Genomic DNA, 20,783 nt, shown 5'->3' with positions numbered 1-20,783 from the left:
TTTATATTTTCAAATATTTTCAGCTAATCAACTTTAGTTCTTATACCAGGATATTGAGGGTACCTAAATTTTGACATTAAAAGCTGCATATTTTCTTGATGAGCACAAAATTTTAATTCGAATAAACGATGTTCATCAGCCTATTAAAAAGACGATCGTGTTTACAATATTGAAGACTAGCAAGTGCCGGCTACTGCGTCAGCGAAAAGTCCACCTTAAAATTTCAGATTCGTTTCAACAGTTCGTGTTAGGCGTTTTTATACAGTCCACCAAAAAAGGTATGGAGGGTATATTAACTTTGTCATTCCGTTTGTAACTCATCGAAATAATCATTTTAGACCCAACAAAGTATATATATTCTTGATCAGCGTAAAATTCTAAGACGATTTAGCCCTGTCCGTCCGTCTGTCCGTCTGTTGTAATCACGCTACAGTCTAAACGAATTAAGATAGGAAGCTAAAATTTTGCACAGATCTCTCTTTTGTCTGCAGGCAGGTCAAGTTCGAAGATGGGCTATATCGGTCCACGATATCGTATCGCCCCCATATAACGGTACCCCCGATATTCGGTATTTTGATGATGTTAGCCACATTTTTTAATGGAATTGTCTGAAAATCCACACAAGTAGTTCCTTGTGGGTACTTTATACCTCAGCAGAGAATTATCTATGTAGGTCTACAATATCGTATAGGCCCCATATAACGGTACCCCCGATATTCGGTATTTTGATGATTTTACCCACATTTTTCAATGGAATTGTCTGAAAATCCACACAAGGAGTTCCTTGTGGGTACTTTATACCTCGGCAGAGAATTGTCCATACAGGTTCACGATATCGTATAGCCCCCATGTAATGGTACCCCCACGGTATTCGGTATTTTGATGATTTTAGCCACATTTTTCAACGGAATTATCTGAAATTCCACAAAAGGAGTCCTTTGTGGGCATTTTACCTCCTCAAAAAGAATTGTCTATGTAGGTTCACGATATCGTATATCCCCATATAACGGTACCCCCCAATATTCGGTATTTTGATGATTTTACCCACATTTTTCAACGGAATTGTCTAAAAATCCACACAAGGAGTTCCATGTGGGTACTTTATACCTCGGCAGAGAATTATCAATATAGGTTCACAATATCGTATAGCCCCCATGTAACGGTACCCCCGATATTCGGTATTTTGATGATTTTAGCCACATTTTTCAATGGAATGGTCTAAAATTCCACAAATGTAGTCCCTTGTGGGCATTATACCTCCCCAAACAGAATTGTCTATATAGGTCCACGATATCGTATATCCCCCATATAACTGTAACCCCTGATATTCAGTATTTTGATGATGTTAGCCACGCTTTTCAATGGAATTGTTTTAAAATCAACACCCTGAGAGAGAATTGTCTATACAGGTCCACGATATCGTATATCCCCCATATAACGGTACCCCCGATATTCAGTATTTTGATGATTTTACATTTACATTTTTCAACGGAATTGTATGAAAATCCACACAAGGAGTTCCTTGTGGGTACTTTATACCTCGGCAGAGAATTATCTATATAGGTCCACAATATCGTGTAGCCCCCATATAACGGTATTCCCCTATATTCGGTATTTTGATGATTTTAGCCACTTTTTCCAATGGAATAATCAGAAAATCGGCACCTTCCTATATTAGATATTTTAAAGATTTTAAAAGAATTTTTATTGGATTTTATTTTTTTGGAAATCTTCTAATTCGTTCCAAATGGTGGAGGGTATTCAAAGTTCGGCCCGGCCGAACTTACTGCTTTTTTACTTGTTACTACTTAAAATACTTCGCAAATACATCAGTTTGACAAAATTGTCTTATCAAAACTTCATACATCCAACTAAATTTTTAGAGTGTCAAGGTTTTATATATTATTTAATTTTTTTCCTTGTCCGGAAAGGATAATAGGAAAATGTTCAATTTTTTTACCAAAAAGTCATCAAAATCTTTCGTTTTGAAGTTTACCGACGTGAATATTGCCCAATGGATCCACATCCCTATTTTCTATCCAAAACCATTTCAACGTCTCCATATGTCAATCCTAGAAACCAATAGTGGCCTCAATTTCAGCTCTATCCTTCACCAAGTACAAAATTTAGTTAGATTTAGTACGTACCAACAGTGATCGAAAATTAGTGTCATTTAGTACTTATCGAGCAATTATAGTACACATCTTCTCATCTCAATTCCAGATACCAACAGAGACCTCAATATCAAATTTCGGGATTCCAGTTCTATCCCTTCACTCAATACTAAAGTTAGTACTCTCCACATCACAATTACAGGTACCAACAGATAGCTCTATATTAAATTTCGCAATTTCAGCACTATCCTTTCACCCAGTAGGCAATTTAATACCACTTAGTACTTTTCGAACAATTATAGTACACATTTCCAAGACCACCTCCATATCTTATCCATAGACATCAACAGCCAAACCTAAACCTATTTCTTCATTCAATACCAAATTTAGTAATGTTTAACACATTTCGTACAATTAAAGTACACATTTCCAAAGCCACTTCCATATTTCAATTTCAGAGAAGGAACTTTAATACCAAATTTGAGGATTTCAGCTCTATCCCCTCACCCAATACCAAATTTAGTACTTCATAGCATTTCCAAAACCACCTCCAAATCTCAACCCTACACACTAACAGTGATCCTAATACTAAATCTCAGATTTGAGGAACTATCTCTTCAGCCAATACCAAATTGTTCCAAATATAGTACTATTTAGTACTTTTCGTGTACTTGTTGTAACAGGGTCCCCAATGCCATAATTTCAAATTATCAGCTTTCAAATCTCAACCCTACACACTAACAGTAATCCTAATGCCAAATTTCAGATTTCAAGCAGTACCCGTTCACTCAATAACAAATTTAGTACCATAGAGTACCTTTCATACACTTGTTGAATGCATTTCCAAAACCTACGCACCAGTAGAGACCCTAATACCAACATTATAAATTTCTATATCAAACCGTTCAACCAAAACAAAATTGTACCGAATTTAATGAGATTTACTAAAGTTGTTACAACAATTCTAACCAATAAGGAAAAGTCAAAAGTCGGACGGGGCCGACTATATGATACCCTACACCATTATGCAAATTTGGTAGAACTCCCGTAACAAAAGAATTTATTTCAAGTAGATCATACCACCTATCAACATTTGGCTTTAGATCAGTTATAGAGAGCATGATATCACTTGGAAAAGGATTATATCAAAAAATATATATCGGAGCCGAATTGCAATGGAAACGTACGTCCCGAAATTCACTCCATTTGGACTGGTATTAGCTATTACTTGCACAATTAACTTGAAATTGGACTAAGGATATATATGTGATGCAACACAACACAAAATCGGATAAAACATATAGATGAGAGCTATATATGAACCGATTTTCCAAATTCGATACTCGATGCACTCGCTTCTAGACTGAATTTGGTCGGAATGCCGAAATTCAGTCCATTTGCTGATATTGGCCATTTAGTGCACAATTAACCCAAAATCGGTCGAGGATATACATGGGAGCTATATCCAAATCTGAACCGATCTTGACATAATTTCATACACTTATTTCAGAGCTGTATCTAATATTTGGTACCAGAGATCTTTGTTGTGGAATGCATATTACGCTTGTGATGTATTTTAAACCCAAAATTTGATAAAACATATGTATGGGAGCTATAGCTATATCTGAAACGATTTACACTAAATTTGAAGTTCCTTTTTTAAATTATGATTTCGTAATTAGTCGTATTAGTCGTAAATTCCAAAATGCATTCCATTTGGCCTGATATTAGCCATTCGGTGCACAAATTGTTCTTAAGACTAATAGCTTAAAAAACGTTGATATGGCAAAGCTAATGTACATACTAATGTGGTACTTAGTTGCAGATAAAGCCCTTTGACATGACACCTGCTCATTTTCCAGGTGAAATCAAGTGATATGCTGATGAACTTGATATTGCGAAAACAGTCTTATATTGGAGAAAGTACGGATTGCTAGTTTTAGGGAGCCAATGGTGAGACGATGTTTATTTCTGTTATAGACGATGGTTATTCCGTTATTGACAGAATGCCAGACTTCACATATGCTTTGTTCCAGAACCTGCAAGAATCTACTAGTTTTGCAATTTTCGTCGATTTCATAAAGGGGGAAATCGGTACTCGTAGTAAAAAGTTTTATATTCTTGCAGTTCTGAAACAGAGCAACAGTCACATTCCGTTAAATTTTCGCATTCCACTTTCATTCGATTAAGTGTTTTTTTTTTTTTTTTTTTTTGTTATAAAAATCACTATTTTTATTTATTTATTTATTAACTGACAAAAAACAGCCTAGTACAAAATTAATGTTTACGTTTTTTAGACGATGGCAAACCGCTATCAAATTCAGATATTGTCAATACCCTTGAAGTGGGTATCATTTTGGCCAAACGATTGGGTTCGGGACGATTAAGATTTCTCACGGCTCCGGTTACGGTGGTACCAAAACGATGTTTTCTCGCCTTGCGTTCGAGTTTGATTTTCTCTGGATCTCTGTAAAGAAGAAATTATTAATAAAATTAGTCTGTGATCTGGTGCAGTCTGGAGCAGTTACTTACCTTTCGGTGTAGGTTAAACGATTTGTGGGCAATGCTGGCTTAGGCATTGTATGTTTCTTCACAAATGATGTTGGCTGTTCCTTGAGGCCAAAACTTTTGGCAAAATGTCCCATATGGGCGTTTTTAACATTGAAAATCGGTTTCAATTCTTTGGGGAACGTTGTGTAGAACTTCGTCCATGAAACGAATGCTGAAAGTAATGGAAAATGGGAGACGTAAAAATAAAATAAATTGTAATTTAAAATTACATTAAATAAAAATTTAGGGAATAAATCAGGATAATATAAGAATCCGAAAAAAACTGTTCATTAGTTCTTAGGCTGATGATTGAATTAACTCTAGTTAAATAATAAAACAAATACGGAAGGAGGAATGTACAGGGTGAGATAAAAAAAAGTGCAACATATTTCAGACTGCTGTCATTTCTAAGCCACTCTTCCGACAGCTGTTAAAATTATTCCAGGGCCAGCTCATTATATTGTTTACAAGCGTACAAAAGCATTTTGGTGAGAATTTTCCAGAAATAAAATTATTCGTGATGGAATTCAAGCGTGATAGTGTGATTTCTTTATATTTGGCTGGAAAACAACAAGTGGCTATGGTTAGAGCACTACAGTATTTAAATATGAATAAATCTATTGTGTCTCGAACCATCGTTGTCAGCGAGCCCGACGTCAAGGAGATGGACGGAAGAAAACAGCAACATCAGCAGAAATGGTTCGAAAAGTAAAGAAGCGACTTGATTGAAACCTGCGTCGCTGTGGTCGAAATATGGCTAGTGAGCTGAACATATCGCAATATTCCATTCGGCAAATATTGAAAAATGAGCTCGGGCTAAGGCCCTTGAAATTCCAAAAAGTGCAAGAACTTACACCGCAACAAAAAAAAATTAGACTCAAAAGAGCTAAAGAGTTGCTTCGCTTGGCCGAAAGTGGTGAACAGCCGAATTTGGTTTTCCCCGATGAGAAAATATTCGTTGTCCAGCAGTTTGTAAGCGAACAAACTTATTTTAAAATTTTATGCTACTTCCGACATTTTTTGCTTTCAAAATTAAAAAAAAAATGTAAAAATTATGGCATTTGACTTTATTGCAGTTTTTTTATCTCACCCTGTATGTAGATGATCCGTCCCCATTGCCATAGAAAATAGTTCCCAGAAGATGCAAACTGATTATTATGTTTAAAAAAGATAATATGGATGGCCTTTCATTCCCATGCCAGCAAAATATCTCCCTATCTGAATTCGTAAACTTTGTTACTTCAAATTACCACAATTTTGTTGTCAATTTAAAACTTTAATTTGTTTTTTTATTTAAAAACAACAAAACGCGATCTCATACTTTTATACAAAAAATCACTGAAATAAAAAATACAAATTCATATTAACCAGCAACGCTGTAATCATTCCAACTCAAAAGGACATTAATTTTGTAATTATACGGAGGACATTTTTTCACTCTTTCGTTTTTTGCCTCACAACCTGAAAAGCAAATGAAAATGTTGGGGAAATCGAAATGAAAAACATTATTTTTCCAATTATAAGTTGCGAACCACGCTTTCATCATAACATTTGAGGGGTGGGTGGTTGGATGGTTCATGGAAACCGGGGCCACGGGCAAGAGATACTTTATTTAAGTTACGAAAGGGTTGGTAGGTTGGCCGGCCACGAGTCCATTTGTACGGACTGCAATACTTTTCGTAAATAAATAACTAATGAAAAAAACCCACAAGCCAACGCGATATTCACAATATTTTTTGTTGGTGTAATCTTTTATTAAAAAGTTATACTTTATTTTGATTGCGTGTATTTTATGTTCACACACACACTCACACACATTGCAGGCACGGGACACGGCCGTCCGTGGAGTGTATTATGAGATTGTATGACACTTGATGGATGAATGAATGACATAGGTGGTTTGATGTACAGGAAGGACGATGTGGGTGATGTTATTTCTCACGATGACGATTGGTGGGGATGATTATGATGATGATGGGTGTAATTAAGTATTTTGTGACATACACACAGAGCCTGTGAGTTTCATTAAAATTGTGGCAAAGAAGTAACAGCTATGGCTGCCCATCCCATCAAATATAAGTTTAATTAAATGTCATCAAATATTTTATGGTTGTCCTGCGAGGTGTATCAACAAAATTGTGAGGAAAATTTGTGAAAAATGATTACAATCGAAAAATGTTTTTAAAGAATAATTTGTCTCATTATTTGAAGGGGTAAAAGGTAAAGAGCAATAATAACAAATGGATAGGATATGTATTTGGTGGTGGACCAACAAACATTTAAGAGGGAGATAATTAAAGTATAGCAAAATTAAGAGGGGTCTATTACAGTAAAATATTTATATCATATTTCACATATCACGGTTTGTCATGGAAAATTAACCTTACTCTGACACAGCAGCGCAATGAAAGATCAAAAATGGAACAGCATATTCCGGAATGTCTACTCCGAATGGGACTGCGAGGCAAAATATATAATGTAGGGGAATTTTGATAACAGCGCTTCAGGAAACCATGATCAATGAAAATTACAGCCTATAATGCCATTCTATTGAATACAGACCTATCTCGCTTGAGCCAGCCCCTAGTGACCCGTACATGGAATGTATGGGGGTATCACTCAAGTATGGAACTGCCGAGTTAACAGGTTTTAATGAATATATCCTGTCGGTTAATGGCTGGGAAACGTATTTTTTGCCAAGCACAAGGCCGTTTTAATGCCCACCATAAGTTGTGGCATTCCGCTCTAGGTAATGGCCAGATAGGATCACCGTTTGCAAAGCAGATTGATTGCTCCACATTTTGCATGGTAAACGAGGGCAGCGTTCCACCCGAATAAGAGCACAGTTTAACATTTTGTCATATTTATCCATGCTGGCACCCGGTCTTCAACCCGTCATTTCTCTTGGGGCAGACCATCTTCCGATAATCGTCTCCATAAGAAAATCGGCCGATTTTATAAGATTTGAAGGTCGCACTTTCCTTAACAATGAAAAATCTCACTGTCCAAAATTCACAGAGTTCACCAAATTTTGCTCCAGAGAAATGCCCAAGCCTTCTTATGTTCGGGTAGCAGAAAGGATTTTCCAAAGCTGCATCCGCCCGTTATATATCTTTTGGTCGAAATAAGACCAAATTTACCAACAGAGACAGCGGGACTAACGAGTGAACATGATAAGCCCGACATGCCAGCCCTACTGATCTCAGAGTCAGTGAACAGGCAATGGAGGTTAACGACTGTTGCAACATTGTTAAATCGCTCTCAAACTCTGAAAAAAGGATGATAGAACCTGAATCATTTTTAATGACGTAACATAAGCGGGACTATCAAATTACTGTGATGATCTCCGTCATTTCAACCAACTGACCCCAGAATCACCGTTCGACCGTTCGTCTAGCACCCTGAGAGCGATAGGACAACGATAGGTACCACGTCGTATCAGAGATTTGATACACCGAGGTAGCACCGCCACAATTTACGATGGATGATTTTGCAAATGTCATCCGAAAGTCATTCAAAGCGTTGGGCCCAGACGGAATCTCTATAGTAATGTTCAAACAACTGGTTACGCCGGGAGTTGAGTACCTGACAAAAGTTCTCAATATGTCGTTAGACAACCGTATTGTTTTCGAAGCCTGAAGAATGGGCCGAGTGATTGTTGCAGTACCTGTTTAGGTGTTGTCGTGTGAGTCATCCAGTTCATTATATCGTGGACAGAACTCCCCCACCCACGCGTGTCAGGAAGGACCTACATGATCTAGAGAGAGGACCAACGCTATAAGAGAAATCTCTAGATCAGGAAGACTATCAGGCAGGCCTGAATAGCATTCATACTGATGCAATCGTCGCTGTACTCAACCATTGCAGAACTAATGTCATCCTCGGAGTTCGCCCCCCCCCCCCCCCCCCCCCCCTTTTCAATTGATGCTAAACTACGTCGACAGCCTAGACAAACCAGCGAAAACTACGGCTAAACCAAGTTCAGGATGGTGAAACCGTCTCAATTTGTATTGGCCGCGAATTGATAAAGATGTGCAGAACGTCTGCCCATCGTGTGGTACCCTCACTCCAGAGGATTCTTAGCTACGGCCCATAAGAGTACCGGACTTCCTAAATCTGAATATAGAAGCAAAACCAGATTAGCGGTTTATAAACATATATTACCTACAACAGCAAAAAGGGTTCTCAAAAAGTACTATTTTTGGTTCTCAGGGACAAGAAAGCGATATTTTTTTAATCTTTTCGTGGAAACAGAAATTTGGTACAAATTTGGCAATTTTCAAAAAAATAAGAATTTCTGTTAAAATCTTAAAAATACAGAATGTAGCCGTATATTAGGGTCTATACGACGACGTGGACCTGCATAGGCAACTTTTGTCATAAGCTGTTTATAATGTAGCTAAAATCATAAAAATACCGAATAGAGGGAGGTACCATGGGTGTTATAAAACGTGGATCTGCACAGACAATTTTCTGGCATAGACTGTAGTATCCATTACGAACTTCAAATACAAAATTTGAAATAATTCCGGTAAATAATGTCACTAAAATCATCAAAATACCGAATATCGAAGACGTGGACCTGCACAGACAGGAACTTTAAATACCAAATTTGAAACAATTCTGGTGATTAATGTCGCTAAAATCGTTAAAATACCGAATAGAGGGAGGAACCATTATATGGGGGCTACACCAAAACGTGGACCTACATGGCCCATTTTCAATACTAAAAGTCCTGCAGACATAATATACATTTGAGTAAAATTTTATCAATCTACTGCGATTCGTTCGGAAGCTAGAATGATTTTCACCGACGGATGGACATCGCTAAATCGAAATAGAATTTTATGCTGACCAAGAATATATATACTTTGTGGGGTCTAAAATTTCGAGGTGTTACAAACGGATTTACAAACTTAATATATCCTCCATACTATGATGGTGGATATAAAAAAAATAAAACATCAATAAACTGGATGTATGAAGTTCTAAAGACTTCCGTGAAAGTCATTCCTCATACTATTCTTCTGTTCAGCGGTAAGTAAACAAAACAATAACTAAAAGTTTAACTGCTTTTTTAAGATGTTTCGAAGCGAAAAACAACGAGACACTACAAAAGCGAGAGAGAGAGAGACACAGAGGGGTCGAAATGTCGACATAAAGTACTACCAATCAAAAATCCATTACAATTGTTTCGCTTCGATAAAACTAAACAGAAAACAGGATGGATGGATCTACACGTTGATAATTCAAGTTACACACGCTTGTATACGTAACTCCATCGCATTTCTTCGTTTCTTTTGTTTTCTTGTACTTCTTTACTGATTTCACACATCTTGAAAACGAAGCGAAAACAAACAAACAAAAAAAAAACTCACGTTATTCCGTTAAGGAACTAAAAGCACAGCAAAACATCCTGTGAACAATACCATAAAAGTATCCGTTCAAAAACGAACAACTGCAAAGAGTGCATAAGTGTATTCTTGTTGTCGTCGTTTGCAAAAGCTATTATAAAAATACTCAAGCGAATAAACTTTTGCCAACGTCCGTACAAAGGAAACTGGAAAAAATGCACAATAATTGAATTAGTTTTGGAAAACATGAAATATTTGTTCGCCTTTGTTTCTCGGCTCGATAAAAAATGGATTGGAATGAAGTGAAGCAGTGGAAAAGAGGAAATCAGTTGATATTGCTTTTGATTAGTAAAACACAAAAGGTCTTGATTAAGAAAAAATATTTTCTGCGAAATTGTGGGGGGTATTGGGATGAATATAGACAGTTTCATTTATTACATTAGATGACATATAGAAGCGTCTTTAGATTTCGGAGATATTTCTCACAGGATGTAAGTTAAGCCACCGAGGACAACGGTTATAATGTGGAGTGAGAGCTTAACACGTTCGTTCATCCCTACGTCGGAAAACAACTTGTATAGAGGAAATGGAGATCGCCATAAGGAACAAAGGGGTCTATCTTGTTACCTTCTGGATGTTCAAAACAAATGTATATAAACATATGGCATGAACATCCTAGAGCAGAACAGTTTTCCAACACCATTTGTTTGGAGTATTTGTTCAACATGTGTCTCGCGGTCTTTGTCCTGATGATCCAAGTCAAATTTCTACAAATTAAATATGATGCGGAAAAGCTTAAGCCTATCGAGTCTCGGACTATGAAGACCTATTATCTATAACAACTGCTAAAATATTTCGATTTACCCTTTGGAATAGGCAGCTGACCCACATCAGTCGCCAATCGCATCACGAAAAAAAGAAGCCAGCCAATGACTTAAGCCCGTCAAAAAAGGATTTCATGTATTCTCACCTATATCATATATATTCTCACAAAATCACTGGCAGTTGAATCAAACACTAAGACTGTTTTCTGCAGAGAATGCTGAAGAGATACGCCATCCATGCTAAAATATCTAAAAATATGCTTGTGCAGGATTAGGTAATCTATCATATATCTAACTCTATTGAAATGAAACTCTACTAGGAATACTTAGATGGGTACATAGGACTTGCAAGAGCAAATGGACAAAAAGCAGGGCCGTTTGGGAGTTAAGACCGAATCTATGACCATTACCTTGATATTCTTTTGACAGTTCTCGAACGATAATAAGAACGAATATCATTTTTAAACTAATGACAGTCGTTTGGATTGCCCAGTCGCCTTTTAAAACATATAAATCTCGGCAGACCTATATATGATTACTACAAAGTGCCCGCTACTTCGTCAGCGATAAGTCCACCTCAAAATTTAAGATTCGTTCTAACAGTTCGTGTCACGCCTTTTTCACCACCCTCAGCCATATGGCTAGAGACGGTTTTAGACACTAGGTTACTTTGGACCAAATCCGTTTCAGGACATTTGGCTGGTGCACACGATAACTCTCGAAGGGAGTAGCCGATTTGATCCAAACTTGGTATTATTATCAAACTTAGATCGAGTTCGGAGATGGGCAATATCGACCTACTCCTTTTGGTACCTGCCACACAAAATGTCAACATTTTCAACGAAAAATAATTTATGGCACAGAAAGAGAAAGAATAAACCGATATTGCTCCAACTTTGTGAATCCTAATATTTGCATCAGTGCTAGGTCAGGTGCGAAAATGGACAATATCAGGCCACTCCATCAAGTACCTCCCCCACAAAGGGTCAAAATGTGATGTAAGAGTCCGATTGCCTTCAAATTACACGCATCAGATTAATTTTATTAACCAACGGTTTGGTGTGAAGATGGAAAATATCGGTCCACCCCTTCTGGTACCCCCCTCACAAAGGGTCCAAATTTTTAAATTTTCATGAAGCTCATAAAACACGAAATTAACATCCGATCCCATTCAGACATGGTATATCTCAATATCTCTATCATATGTTATAAAGATGGTATAGATCGGACCACTCCTTCTGGTACCTCCCCACAAAGAGTCAACGTTTCGTATTACGAAAACGATCATAAAATCCGAAATAAGCATCAGGTTCTCTTCAAGTTACACACATCACTATATTTTAGTTAAACCAAGGTCTAGTGTGAAATTCGGTCGATTCCTTCCAGTACCTCTCCCCAAAATGTTGAATATACAAATATTTTTCCTAACGCAAGATATGCTGTGAACATTATCGGCCAACCGCTTCTGGTACCTCACCCACAAAGGCTAACAATTTTCAATACTATTATTCTTTACAACTTGCTATATCTAAATATTTATCTTATTCATGATTTCGCATAAAATTGGATTTATATGTTCGATTTCCTTTATATTTTGCACATACCAACATTTTTATCTGTATTAGATAGATTATGAAACTGAAATACTTCGGTCCGCTATATCTGTTACCTCATGCATATTTCCACATTTTCTAAAAATTTGCACATATCTCATACAATGTTGTAATATTTTTATCAATCTTAGGTCAGATACGACTTGGTTAATATTAGCCAACTGCTTCGGAAACTACCCCATAAAGGGTCAATAGTTTGAATAATCATAACTCAAGGCTGGTGGAGTAAATCTGTCAAACCATTCCTAAACCAAAATATTCCCAATTTTGTACCATTTAGTGCAGTTCACACACTACGTACACATTTCCAAAACCACCGTCACATATTAACCCTACTTCCCATCATTGCTTTTCATAACAAATTCCATGTTTTCACATTCACATAATACTGACTATTTTAGATATTTAATACCATTTTAAATTTTTTCGTAACATTAAAGTTCGAATTTCGAAAAACCCTTTGAGACATCTACCCTGCACTCCATCAGTGACTCTCATCTCAAACTTCAGAATTCTAGCTCTCTTAATTTTTAGTACATTTTGTACCCTTTTAGTACAAATTTTAAAAAACCGAACCTTATTACACGCCTACAAACCAAAATTTCGTGCAAAATTTCAAGATTCCAGCTTCAGCCGTTTCGTCTGGCCATTGATTCTCAGTGAGTCAGTCAGTCAATTTTTTAACTAGTATTTTTTATTAAAAAAAAATTTTTCGTTCCCGATGGCAAATATTCTTCTCTATCGATTGAAACTTTCAACTCACCTTTACATGCCTTATCATGCATTTCTTTGTCATCGGCAATAAGCTCTTGGAATTTATGTTGTAAATTTGATGCCGCCTCTTGGACTGTATTCGCTTCATCGTCGGCCTCATTTAACGCCTTTAAATATACATCCATATCAGCTTGAGATATTCTAAAAAAAATCGAAATTGCATTAGAATCTCCCCTTTAGTTAATGAATACAATTCCCAACCTTATCCGTTTATTTTCCAAATAACGAACAAACTGCACTTCACTGGGCGTTAAGAAAAGTACAGCACGACCATTGCGTCCAGCACGGGCTGTGCGACCAACACGATGCACAAAATCGGCAGTTTTCTGGGGTGGGGAGTATTGTACGACCAAATCGATTTCAGGAACATCTATGCCACGGCCAACAACATCCTATGAAGAAAAATAAAGCATTTAATAAGATATTAAGAAATGTTGAGTTATTCTTTTTGAACTTACTGTTGCCAAAAGAACTCCTGATTTACATTCCCGGAATCCCTTAAAGACACCCTGTCTTTCGGTTTGTGACATGGATCCATGTAATCTACAAATAAGATAATGAAGATATTTTTTAGTCATAAAACGATAATTCATACAAACTCATATCCCACTCACCTGAAAAATCTTAAACCCTTCAACAGTGGCTCATCTGAGTCATCATCTGATTCCTCTTTGGCCAATTCTTCATCTTCTTCATCAAGTATCTTTTGCGTAAGCTGTTCATTTAACAAATCATGATGAAAGTTAACCATTTCCATGGTACTCATAAAAATTAAAGCCTTAAATTTATCTTTATTACGAAATTCATGAGCCAATAGACCCGAGAGTGTAACCAGACGTAACTTGGGTGCCACCACTACATAGCTAAGTTTTAAATTTTCTGGTATTGTTAAGATACCAGTTGAATCTTCACCGTCCAGTACATCGGCAGTGACAGCCTCAATTGTTTCTTTATTATAACCCTCGGTTGTTTTAATGGCCTTGGTGGGATCCTCGTCACTGTTATCGATATATATGGGATCATTTAATGTTAGACCAGCTAATTTTTGTACAGCTGATGTTAGAGTGGCCGACAATAACATTCTCTGCAACGGTTCAGGGGTGCCACCTTCTTTGGCATCTTCCGTTCGTTGTTTATCGATACCCTCAACAATTTGTTTAACATCACGTTCATAGCCCATTTCCAAGAGACGATCAGCTTCGTCGAGTACAAGAAATTTGGCTTTACTAAGCTTAAATGATTCGGTGTGTAGTAAATGGTCAACTAAACGTCCAGGTGTTCCCACCAAAATATTTATGCCTTTACGTAATCTGGCTTTTTCGGCTTTTCTTCGTTCACCACCCATCAGGGCGCCCGGTACAATCCATGTAAAGGGTTTTACTAGTTTTAAGAAGAGTTCATAAGTTTGAATGGCCAATTCTCGTGTAGGTACTATAACAACAGCCAATATACCACAATCACGGGTAATTTTCGGTCGTATAGAATGCAGTTTTTCTACCAGAGGTAAGGCATAGGCCAATGTCTTGCCCGAACCTGTTTGGGAACGTACAAGGAGATCTCTACCTGAAAAGAAGAAGAAAAAATAAACTTATTTGTGTAATAACCAGTAAGGAAAAGCCAAAAGTTGGGCGGGGCCGACTACATGATACTCTACACGACTATGTATATATAGTAGACCTCCCGTAACAAAAGAATTTATATTGAAAATTTATTTGAAGTAGATCATACCACCTATCAACCTTTGGCTTTAGAACAGTTATAGTGGTTTCAGAGGGCGGCATATCCAATTCTGAATCGATTATCATTTTTTATACCAAATAACATTTCCAAAATTGGAAACGTACCTCCCGAAATTCACTCCATTTGGGCTGATATTAGCCATTATTTGTACAATAAACCTGTAATCGGATTAAGGATATGTATGGGAGCTATATCCAGATCTGAACAAATCTTGATAAAATTTGGCAGAGGTATTTACGAGCTCTATAGATATCTGCTACCAAATATCATTGTTGTCGAATGCATATTACGATTGTGAGGGACTTAAATACCAAATCGGATGAAACATATATATGGAAGCTAAAGCTATATCTGAATCGATTTTTACCAAATTTAATGTACTTGCTTCTAGACTGAATTCGGTCGGATGTACCAAAATTCAGGACTTTTGGACTGATACCTGCTATTTGATGCCCAATTTACCCGAAATCGGTTGAAGATATATATGGGAGCTATATCCAAATCTGAACCGATCTTGATAAAATTTGGCAGAGGTATTTCTGGGCTCTATCCAATATCTAGTACCAACTATCATTGTTGTCAAATGCATATTACGAATGTGAGGGACATAAACACCGAATCGGATGAAACGTAAATATGGGAGCTATAGCTATATCTGACGCGATTTTCATAAAATTTAATGTACTTGCTTTTAGATCGAATTCGGTAGGATGTACCAAAATTCAGGAATTTTGGACTGATATTGGCCATTTGGTGCACAATTAACCCAAAACCGGTTGAAGATATATATGGAAGCTATATCCAAATCTGAACCAATCTTTATAAAATTTGGCAGAGGTATTTCCGAGCTATATAAGATATCTGGTACCAAATATCATTCTTGTGGAGCGCATATTAAAAAGTGAGGGACTTAAAACCCCAAATCGGATGAAACATATGTATGGGAGCTATAGCTATATCTGAACTGATTTTCTCCAAATTTGATGTGCTTCCTTCTAGACTGAATTCGGTCGGATGTACCAAAATTCAGGACTTTGGGACTGATATTGGCCAGTTGGTGCACAATTAACTCGAAAACGGTCGAAGATATATATGGGAACTATATCCAAATCTGAACCGATCTTGATACAATTTGGCAGAGGTATTTCTGGGCTCTATCCGATATCTAGTACCAACTATCATTGTTGTCAAATGCATATTACGAATGTGAGGGACATAAACACCGAATCAGATGAAACATATATAGCTTTATCTGAACCGATTTTCACCAAATTTAATGTACTTGCTTTTAGGTTGAATTCGGTTGGATGTATCAAAATTCAGGACTTTTGGACTGATATTGGCCATTTGGTGCACAATTAACCCGATATCAGTTGAATATATATATGGGAGCTATATCTAAATCTGATCCGATTATCACCAATGGGGTTCATTCTTGGGCCAAACAAATATTGTCTGGAAAATTCCATCTCAATCGGATAATAAATGCGACCTGCATTTTGTTCTCAAGAATACATAGACGGACAGGCGAACTGACTTGCATAAATCGACTCTGAAAGTGATCCTAGGAAGATCCTCAAAAGTGACTATGGGTCTATCTAGCTTCCTTCTCCCTGTTACAAATGAATGCACAAAGACTTACCACTATGTGGTGTAGGGTAAGAGGACAGATTCTTCAAGAACAAAGTGTTGTAGACGGAAGATTTAATGAAAATCTTAAAGCTTAGCTTACTTGTCTAGGAAATGCAAAATTCAATGTTTAAATATTAAAGGACATGAGGGACATCTAAGAACATAAAAATCATATGGTGCCTTTACGAAAACGTATGTCTAAATTAATCCTTATCCTTTCGAATTTTTATATAATTGGTTAGAAATATTATTTCCACTTACCCTCCAAAGCTTTAGGTATTGTCTTCTTTTGCACCGTGGTCAGATGAGTAATGCTCAAAATATCGGCAAGATTTTTCACTGTATGCGCGTGTAGATCTAGTGACTCCACTTTGGTGTTATCGAAAATTTTCTCAGTAATTGGTTTAACAAAACGTTGACCCAATTCCACTTTCTCTGGTTGATCTTTGAAGAGGCCAATCTTACGTACACTCGAATCGCCAGGACGTTTAACACGAAAGGCATTATTTTTACGTGCCTGGGGATCTACGTGTCCCAATTCGGGTTCTTCAACTGGACTGCTGTCTTCCTTGGCCTTCAACGCTTCACGTTCCTCCCTTTCCCTTTGTATAAAAAGATCGGCGGCTCTTGGTTTTTGATTTGGATTTTTAGAGAATTTTCTGATACCAGCTTTCAGTTCATTATCGGACAAGGTACGTTTCTTTAGTTGCCCATCACCTCCCTGTCGTTCTGAGCGTTTTTGTTGAAGGCGTTCCTGGCGTGTTAGTTTTGCTTTTTGGCCTTGCTGTTTGCCCACCATGCCTGTGGGAGCTGTGCATATGTTCAACATTAGGTCTCCAGCTAAATCCTTGGTTTTTGGTACTCTAGCATAGGATTCCAAATCGGAATCGCCATCATCTTGATGGGATTGTGGGGCTGCAACAAAATTCTTTTTAGGCACTTCACTGATGTTGTCCGTAGCCTTTCGTTTTAAGGCCACTGACTGGCCATTTGGCTTTGTGGGTTTTGATTTAGGTTTGACCGCCTCTTCAGTTGTCTTCTTGGGTTTGTCATCTTCAGATACTGTTTTTCCGGCTACCGGACGTCTTCTTGCCACAACCGCCTTTACTTTTTGCGTCCCACCACCAAACTCAAATGAAAATCCACTACTAGCAGAGTTTTTTGACTTCTTCTTCGTGGGAGGAGGAAGGACTTCCTGAAAATGATAGTTTTAAATATGAATGAAAAAAAATCTTGTAATTCCTTTTACCTCCGGTTTGCTACGCATTGGCTGCTTAGCTGTGGTGATGTTCAGTTCGATGGTCATCTTTGTGGCAGGGGTGTTGTAACTTAGAATTAATTGAAAATGTTTCAAATATTTAATTTAATTTTTAAAACCGAAAACGTGCTGTTGCTTCGAGCTCTTCAAGTTAATCATGTGTTATCGTTAGATTTGTTTTGATACATGTTTTCGTTTCAAACGATTCATTTGACGTTTCTCTTTGTCACGTTTCTTTCCAACGTAGTTTACTATTTCTTTCAAAGATGTCACTGCTGATGTAATAAAGATGCTGGTCGATTCGATACTTTAACAACACTGAAATAAAATAGCTCAGTTCACAGAATCTTCTCCACCGCTTTAAGGTAGTAATAGCTAATTTAGAATATTCTTCGTACCCCAATGTTTTTAATAAATCCACAAGAAATTTTCCCGCCATTTACATATATATTTGGTTTGACTAAAATGCAGACCAGATAACGTTTTTATTTTAGAAGGATGGGTACACTTATTATTAGAATATCGCCCGGATGGGTATTTAAAACTCCACTGTACCTGAACTATGCCAACTTCGTGTTTGTATTTATTACTTTTTCTTAGTAAAAAATAAAATATCTTAAATACAAGTAAGAAAAGGCTATAGTCGAGCGGGGCCGACCATGTGATACCCTACAATACTACAATATGTTAAAAGCCGCTTCGCTTGTGAAATTATGCCACGGAGCACTGCCTAGATATTACACTTAGCATTTGATTAAGGTGAAAAAATATTATAAAATGTATACTTCAATATTATAAGTCAAATTGAAAAAAAATGCATGCGATAAAAAATATGAAAAAACAAGTAAACACTACAATATGTTAGAAGCACCCTTATGCCCAAGTCCATTTTGGAAGATTTCACTTTTGAAATTTTGTCATGGAGCACTGCCCAGATATTGCCCTTACCATTTTGACCAGGGAAATTTGCGCACTCCGTCGTGCTGTTAGTTGTTGTGGTCGATTTTTCAGCTAAATATAATTCAATGGTCATCCTAAAAGCTAGAATTCTTCCCTATCCTTAAAGCTGGGAATACATAAAGCGCTTATTTGGCTGGCTTAAGTCATCGGCTGGCTTCTTCGGAAATGAACAAAGGAGCCTAGGGTCAAAATCGAACTAAGTCAACCTAAAACTCCTTTGTTCCTCTACGAAGAAGCCAGAAGCCAATGACTTAATTCCCACCCTAAAGCTGGGAATACATAAAGCGCTTATTTGGCTGGTTTAAGGGCTAAGTACATAAGAAGCTTGAAGTCATGGCTAGGCATATTAATGTCAAATTATAATGGAAAACGACGGCTGGATTTTAGTGCGGCTCTGTAATCCCTTTGTGAAATGTCACAAAATATGCCTAGCCATGACTTCAAGCTTCTTATGTACTTAGCCCTTTAAGTCATCGGCTGGCTTCTTCGGAAATGAACAAAGGAGCCTAGGGCCAAAATCGAACTAGGTCAACCTAAAACTCCTTTGTTCATCTACGAAGAAGCCAGCCGATGACTTAAGCCAGCCAAATATGCGCTTTATGTATTTCCAGCCTAACCCTACCCATGGGAAAATTTTCGTAAAGATCGGACGATAATTGCAATCTGTATATAATAACCCCAACCCGTGTTGTAAGGTTAAAAAATTTACAAAATGTACATTTCAATATTATAAGTCAAATTGAAAAAATCGCATGCGATAAAAAATATGAAAAAATAAAAAAATGTCACAAAATCTGAATTGACAAAATTTGTCAAAATCGGTCCAGCCATTCTTGAGATATAAGCATTTTAGCTAACATCCCCTTCCTTTGTATATATGTATTGTACATATTTCGCTATATATATTCGATATATTTACTATCGGCATTTACGTAACGGTCAGGATTGACCTGTTCGTCTATTTATGATTTTGCCGGGATTAAAAATATTCGCGGTTTAATGGAAAATTTGATATTATTTAGCACAAGTATCATGGCCTTTTCATCCACTAAATATTACCCGATTACCATCAAAATTGGAAGACTTCTGCCCAGACTTAAGCTGTAGCCACATGCTAACTTTCGCGTCGATTGGTCTATGACTGCGACCTGTAGAGCAACTGCAAAATCAGGAAATTTTTCAGTATTTGGTCCATTTCAACCCCTAAATATTATGTGATCATCTCCAAAAGAAATAGGGTTCTATTCTGGCCCAAACCCCACCTCCATTCTAAATTTCGTGAAGACCGGACCATAATTGCGACCTGTAGAGTGATTACAAATTAACATGGACAGGCGGACGGACGGACATACATAGCTAGATCGGCTCAGCTCGACGAGATAGGAAGATCTATATATACTTTCCTATGTGGGAAACCAATATTTGGAGGTGTTACATAATTTTTTGCCCAATCAAACTTATAATACACCCACACGATTTATTTTACGAAATTAATACAAATTCGTTCGAAATTTTTGTTTTAAAAATGCAGTGACAACCAGTTACATTTACAAAAAGTAATCATTGAGGGCAATTTATTGCCATATCTCTGCAAAAAAATGAATTTATTTTAAAGGAAGGATGTAATAATGAATTTCCCATAATGTGAACTTTATCCTTCACTTTTCCTAAAGTACGGGATATCAAAATTGGACTATAAAGGGACGATATAAGAACGGGTCATTGTGTTGTAAGGTATAATCAATGATTGGAAGCATGGCAAATCAATTTGCTTAATTGAATATGGCAACCCTTAACTGACGAATTCCACCTTTTTCACTTCTCAAATCAAATTATTTTCATATCTAATTTTTTTATGACGAGTGGCAGATTTTACAAAATAATCATTAATTTTCGTTGTCACGTGAAAACAGTTTTATGTTTCATATCTGGTAGAAGAATACAGGTAGATGCATCAACGCTTG

General features: G+C 37.0%; 1 protein-coding gene across 1 annotated transcript; it reads right to left on the bottom strand.

The window, feature by feature from the left end:
• Window positions 1-4,338: 4,338 nt before the first annotated feature.
• On the bottom strand, window positions 4,339-18,021 carry LOC101899393 (probable ATP-dependent RNA helicase CG8611). Its single transcript, XM_059121089.1, has 8 exons — window positions 17,851-18,021; window positions 16,863-17,796; window positions 13,844-14,792; window positions 13,688-13,772; window positions 13,431-13,621; window positions 13,219-13,370; window positions 4,647-4,836; window positions 4,339-4,581 (listed from the first exon to the last, which is right to left on the bottom strand). The coding sequence occupies exons 1-8, from the start codon at window positions 17,905-17,907 to the stop codon at window positions 4,392-4,394; spliced, it is 2,748 nt and encodes a 915-aa protein (XP_058977072.1). The 5' UTR covers window positions 17,908-18,021; the 3' UTR covers window positions 4,339-4,391.
• Window positions 18,022-20,783: the final 2,762 nt, after the last annotated feature.

Source organism: Musca domestica, unplaced genomic scaffold (genome assembly GCF_030504385.1).
Source record: "Musca domestica strain aabys unplaced genomic scaffold, Musca_domestica.polishedcontigs.V.1.1 187, whole genome shotgun sequence".
In the NCBI taxonomy this organism is placed as follows: domain Eukaryota; kingdom Metazoa; phylum Arthropoda; class Insecta; order Diptera; family Muscidae; genus Musca; species Musca domestica.
Note: the sequence above shows the minus strand (reverse complement) of the source record. Positions and strands in the feature narration are given on the sequence as shown.

Bases quoted from the DNA above. Each gene is read 5' to 3' on its own strand.
- LOC101899393 (XM_059121089.1), bottom strand. From the start codon at position 17,907: ATGACCATCGAACTGAACATCACCACAGCTAAGCAGCCAATGCGTAGC. The intron at 14,793-16,862 runs GTAAGTGGAAAT...TCTTCTTTTCAG, and splicing joins AATACCTAAAGCTTTGGAGG to GTAGAGATCTCCTTGTACGT. The intron at 4,837-13,218 runs GTGAGTTGAAAG...CATTACTTTCAG, and splicing joins GCATGATAAGGCATGTAAAG to CATTCGTTTCATGGACGAAG.